This window comes from Octodon degus, unplaced genomic scaffold (genome assembly GCF_000260255.1).
Source record: "Octodon degus isolate 3935 unplaced genomic scaffold, OctDeg1.0 scaffold00019, whole genome shotgun sequence".
In the NCBI taxonomy this organism is placed as follows: domain Eukaryota; kingdom Metazoa; phylum Chordata; class Mammalia; order Rodentia; family Octodontidae; genus Octodon; species Octodon degus.
In genome coordinates, this window is record NW_004524595.1 from 4,308,425 (window position 1) to 4,314,561 (window position 6,137).

Here is a 6,137-nt window from a genome sequence, read left to right on the forward strand (position 1 = left end):
CGTCAAAAGAAATTACCAACAAAGTGAAAAGGCAACCCACAAATTTGGAAAAAATCATGACAAATAAATACTCAGACAAAGGTCTGCTCTCTACAATCTATAAAGAACTAATAGAGAAATTTCCTGAATTGCAGTGCTAGAAACCCCTTCCTCTTTACTTTCTAGTCTGATTTTCTTCATGGCTACCACTTGACCTGTAGTTTTGTGTCTACCCTTATCTACAACTCCTTGAGTACTTTCTCCAGTTTTCTCTATTTTGGGATATTCTTCCATAGTTATTCAACAGATAGGATAGATCCTTCCCTGCATCTCTCCTCACAGGACCTCCAGCGCCAGCTCAGAAGTCAAGTGCCATATTTTTTGACGTTAATAAAGACAGTGAAGCACCATGCACCACCCTTCATTTGAATGTTTATAGAAGCTTTATGCATAATTGCTAAAACTTGAAAGCTAGCAAGATGTCCTTAGCAAGTGGGGACACATAAACTGTGCTCCATCTAGACAATGGAATATTATTCAGCACTAAAAGAAAGTGAGCTACTAGGAAACAGAAAGATAAGGAAGCTTAGATGCATATTAGTAAGTGAAAGAAGCTAGTTTGGAAAAGCTGTATGTTATGTGAGTCCAACAATGTGACATTCTAGGAAAAATGAAACTCAAAACAGTGAAGAGATCAGTGGTTGCCAGGGGCTGAGGGAAGGACAGGATTGAATAGGCAGAGTATGGAATTTTTTTTAAAGGCAGAGAAACTCTCCTTTATGGTAATATAATGGTGGACATGTGACATTATACACTTAAAACATACAGAATGTGAACCCCAGTGTTGGAGAGTACCGTAACTCACAGATGGAACATAGCATATTCAAGGTCCCTGGTACAACCTCCAGGGTCAAAGGGGAAAGAATGAACCCTGGTGTAAAGTATATAGTTTACATGTGTCAGTATAGGTTCATAGATTATAACAAATGTACCACTCTGAGCAGGATGTTGATAATAGAAGTTAGGGAAGGTAGTAAGTTATACAGAAACTCTGTACTTTCCACTTGCTTTTACTGAAAACTTAAAAACTACTTTTAAAAATAAAGGTTTGGGGTTTTTTTGTTTTTGTTTTTGTTGTGTTGTTGTTGTTGTTGTTTGGTTTTTGGTTTTTTGCAGAACCAGGGATTGAACTCAGGCCCTTGCACTTGCCAGGGAAGCGCTTATTCCACTGAGCCATCTCCCCAGCGGTTTGTTTTATTTAAAGTAGTAAAAGCACACATTCAGTAGTCATAGCTGAGTCTCAACCACTAGTTTATAAATTCTTCTATAGTCCCAACAGTAGAGGTCAGACCAGTGTCTAGCTAAAGTGGCAGTCAGACAAAACATTCACATCAGAGAGGCATAGTAGAAGATACTAGAGATGCCCAGTAGTCATAGCACTGGACCAGAACAGGGCAGAAGGAGGTATATGTGGCCATGCCAGCAGTTGATGCCAAAGGCCTTGCCAATAGTAGCCTTTTGGGGTTGAGCCCTAGACCCAGAGGTATGGCCTATAGGGGGTGGCAGAGGAGTCCCTGTTGTAAAAGCTAAGGAAGGAGATGATTAGGATTCACAGTCATTCTGACAGAATGGAGGGAGATCCAGTGACCAATGTGGGCCACAAAGCAGGACCTTGGTCTTTCTATCCAGACAAAAGCACAACTACTTGAATTATGGTTGAGAGTCAGAGCAAGCTAACTGGCTCTTGAAGCTAGTTAGGACTTTTTGAGTAAATACCAAATTCAAGATTGATTTAGAGGGGAAAAAGGAATATATTGGCTCATGTAGCTGAAAGACCCAATGACAGAGCTGTGCTGAGGCCATTTAGGTATCCATCAGGATAGTAGGAATCTGTATCTCAATAGCTGTCATCATTTCGTAGTCTTATTATTCACTCTTTTTATTCAGGCCAGCCAGGTAACGCTCCTCAGTGACTCCCAGCTTACATTATCTTACACCTATAAATCTTATTGTGAAAACAGCTTATCTTCCCCAAAAGCCTCAATAAGATTTCCTGGATTGATTCTTAGTGGACCAATTGAGGTCATGCATCTATTCATGAACTTATCACTGTGACCAGAGTAGCTTTTTAATCAGTCCCAGGTCCCTTGATCAACCTAATCATGTTGTTTATGAATAGGATAAGAATGACTATGCAAAAGACAATTCAAAGTGTTGTTACAGAATGAATGCCAGGATACAAAATCAATAGAATCCTACTATATCAAATTACCCAAGTTAACTAAGGCTTTAGAAATTCCTTGCTGCTCGTCCCTCGTAAGAAAGTCAGAGAAAAAGACAAAAAGATTCCAGGGCTGGGTGGTGTGAGTCAGAGGTAGAGTAGTTGCCTAGTATGTTCAACATACAAAACTTTAAAAAAATAGAACAGGGGACTGAGGAGATGGCTCAGTAGAATAAGTGCTTGCCTGGCAAGCGCAAGAGCCTAAGGCCTGAGTTCAATCCCTGGTTCCTCAAAAAAAAATAGAACAGAGTTTGAATGCAGAGGGTGTGTGGGTGTGTGTGTGTGTGTGTGTGTGTGTGTGTGTATGTTTCACACCCTAGGTTAAATCACAGAGCCACAAGAAGGAAGAAGATTCTAGAATATGAAGCAAGTTGTTATAAAAATGTCTTCATTTATAGTGTGAACAATGAGATCCTTCATACATATTGAGGATTGATGATGGACAGCACCATCTCAGTGCAGTTGTCAAATGAACAGATCAAAGTGAGAATAAAGCTATAGAACTTGTAACCATCATTAAATGTCTCTCATTTTTGGTAGGTATAAGTGGAACATTAATGCAGTATGTAACAATTCTTTGGGCTGAAATCAAGTCTATCATCTTACATTAAGAGCATTAATTAATGTTTATAAAGTACTGTGCGGATATGCCCTTTTAAAATGCTAAATATTCTAAAAACTACATTGTAGCATTTTACTAAATGTAAAAGATCTAATGTTCATCATTTCTTTGGTACAGGTTGGCAAAGATTCTTTTGGCAATGATTACATAGAAAACTTAAGACAGAATGATATTTCTACAGGTAAAATTTATCTTTTCTAAAGTTAGTGTTTATAACTTCGTTCTGCAATCTTGTTATAAGAAAATTGAACATAGAATAGAATTATTAGATCCTCCTCTGGTGGCCAGAAAGCTTTTATGCACAGCCTTACCTGATCTTGCCTAAGTTCTCCTCATGGATTCTTTCTTGTGTACCCCTTCACATGGGAATAAAAGAACCTTCATCTCATGGTTATATGAACAGGAAAAACAGGAGCTGCATTTCACAAAAGGTATTTCAAGGAAAAAAAAAAAAAAAAAAAACCACAATGTTATAGCTGAAAACAATCATAGAAATCGCTCTTTCCAGCCGGCGCCGAGCGATGGGCATCTCTCGGGACAATTGGCACAAGCGCTGCAAGACCGGGGGCAAAAGAAAGCCCTATCACAAGAAGCAGAAGTATGAGTTGGGGCACCCTGCTGCCAACACTAAGATTGGCGCCCGCCGCATACACACAGTCCGAGTTCGAGGAGGCAACAAGAAGTACCGAGCCCTGCGGCTAGATGTGGGAAACTTCTCCTGGGGCTCTGAGTGTTGTACTCGAAAAACAAGGATCATTGATGTTGTTTACAATGCATCCAATAAGGAGCTGGTCCGCACCAAGACCTTGGTGAAGAACTGCATTGTGCTCATTGACAGCATGCCGTACCGACAGTGGTATGAATCCCACTATGCACTGCCCCTGGGCCGAAAAAAGGGGGCCAAGCTGACTCCTGAGGAGGAGGAGATTTTAAACAAAAAACGATCAAAGAAAATTCAAAAGAAGTATGATGAAAGGAAAAAGAACGCCAAGATCAGCAGTCTTCTGGAGGAGCAGTTCCAGCAGGGCAAGCTTCTTGCCTGTATTGCATCAAGACCAGGCCAGTGTGGCCGAGCAGATGGCTATGTGCTAGAGGGCAAAGAGCTGGAGTTCTATCTGAGGAAAATCAAGGCCCAGAAAGGCAAATAAACCTTCCCTCCTGGTTTAACTCATGTAATAAAGGTGTTTATTGTTCTATGTGCATGTTAAAAAAAAAAAAAAATCATAGAAATCACTGAGGCTAAAAACATTGTCGCAGAAGAGAAAACTGAAGCTCCAGAGGGCTTATATGATTTTTCCAAGAGCACAGAGCTAGTCAGAGGTAGAGCCAGGACTAGAACGCAGGTCTTCTGACTCCTGTCCAGAGCTCTTTGCTACTGCTAAGGGCTGTCTCGTCAGTATTCTCTTTATGTGCCCGGCCATGATTCTCAACCAAGTGCAGGGCTTGTGAGAATGAAGAAAATCAAACAAGTTCATTTTATGTGTTTAATCTTTTGTTTTTATCTCAAATGTGTCATTTATTTCTCTAGAGAAAATAAATGTAGTGGCCTAGAACATGCATATGTATGCAACTATGAATAATTTGGGGAAATTGGAACTGGGGTGATTTGATAGGTTGTTACTGTTATAGAGAAAAGGTGCCACTAAATATAATGATGCTTATTTTCCTCATTGTATAGGTGATAGGTATAAATTAGCACTAATTACTTATTTTCTAACTCATTCCAGATGGTTAAAGGTTAAAAACTTTTTCCAAGGATTGGTGTCACATTGAAATTGTTAAAATAAATTATCCATGCCAGGTTGCCTGTACATGATTGTAATTTTCTTTTTTCTTGTAGAATTTACATATCAGACTAAAGATGCTGCTACTGGAGCTGCTTCTATAATTGTCAATAATGAAGGTATGTATTAACGTATTGACATGTCATTTCCTGAAACAGTTCATTTCCACAACTGGCTTGGGAATTTGATCCTAGACCTATGGACCTCTTGCTATATATGCCATTCGAAGGCCTATCCAATGGTTTTTCCAACCCAAATATGTGTTTCCCTTCTTTTATACTTCCTGTGATGACCACTTAAAATATAAAAGTGTCCATTCAATATGTAAGGGGTGATCAAAAAATGCAGAGCATGAAAAAAAACAGAAATTACTACACTCAAAAGACACATGGCCAAAAATGATGACATGAGTATTTTGAAGTGGAAATGAGTGGCAAGGTGTCTCTTTCTGTAATACATTTTTAACTTAAATATCATTATACTTTTTTTCACCTTTCATTGATTTCATTGATTTATGGGAATTGATGTCAAATAAAAGCATTAAAGGGTGTCCTCATTCTCTTTATTCACTGGATCTGGTACTATGTGACTTCTAGCTCTTCCCCAAAGTCAAAATGACTGTGAAAGGTGAATATTTGGAATCACTTCAGGGCACTGAGATAGCCACAACAGCACAACTAAAGGCATTCACAATAGACGACTTCCAGAACTGCCTCAGAAGTGACCAGAAGGGCCAGCCAGATGGCTCAGCGGACTAAAGCACCTGCTTAGGCAGAGTGCAGTGGCTGGGAATTATCCAGCCCCACCCCCAGGGCATGCTGAGCCAGCAACTGAGATGGTGTGATCTCAAAAAGGAAAAAGGAAAGAAAAAGAAAAAAAGAACAGTGGAATTAGTGGTAAGAACAGTGGAATAAGTGTATTCAAAGCAAAGGAGACTTTGAGAGAGATGGCTGGTGATGTATCTTACTATAATAAATTTTTTAAAACTTAAATATTTACCATAGTCTTTGATCGTGCTTCATACATTAAGTTACAGCCAAATGACATTTATATCATGCTGTAATGACCCTTTACCCGTCATGAAAACTCAGAGTTGACATTTGTCTCCAGAAGCCATCGCACGTTCATCGTTTCCATTACACTACATAAGTAAATGTAAATAGGTGCAAAAGAAAATTTTATGAATGGTATTTATAGAATATTTAATGAACAAATGATAGCAACCAAGTATGTATTTCTATCTTACCTTTAATGTTCAGTTTGTCAGGGCCCGAGGAGATGGCTCAGTAGAATAAGTGCTTCCCTGGCAAGCACAGGGGTCTGAGTTCTATCCCTGGTTCTGCCAAAAAAAAAAAAAAAAAGTTCAATTTGTCTGCTTTAAACAACAATCAGATCTTAAAAGTCTATGTTTACAACTAATTCTGCCAGAAGACTTTACCATAGTTGAAACATTTGTCTTTAAAAACAGTAA

General features: G+C 39.0%; 1 protein-coding gene and 2 pseudogenes across 4 annotated transcripts in view; 2 read left to right on the top strand and 1 right to left on the bottom strand.

The window, feature by feature from the left end:
• LOC105741670 overlaps positions 1-273 on the bottom strand; it is a 1,156-nt pseudogene extending 883 nt beyond the window's left edge.
• The window catches only part of Rbks (ribokinase), a 113,245-nt gene that overhangs the window by 37,729 nt on the left and 69,379 nt on the right, over positions 1-6,137 (top strand). For all 4 annotated transcript variants that reach the window (XM_023711101.1, XM_004627390.3, XM_004627391.2 and 1 more), the window contains 2 exons: positions 3,000-3,063; positions 4,723-4,785. In XM_023711101.1, the coding sequence (XP_023566869.1) occupies positions 3,000-3,063; positions 4,723-4,785 (127 nt within the window). The remainder of the gene's footprint in view (positions 1-2,999; positions 3,064-4,722; positions 4,786-6,137) is intronic.
• Positions 3,385-4,078, top strand: LOC105741671 (annotated as a pseudogene).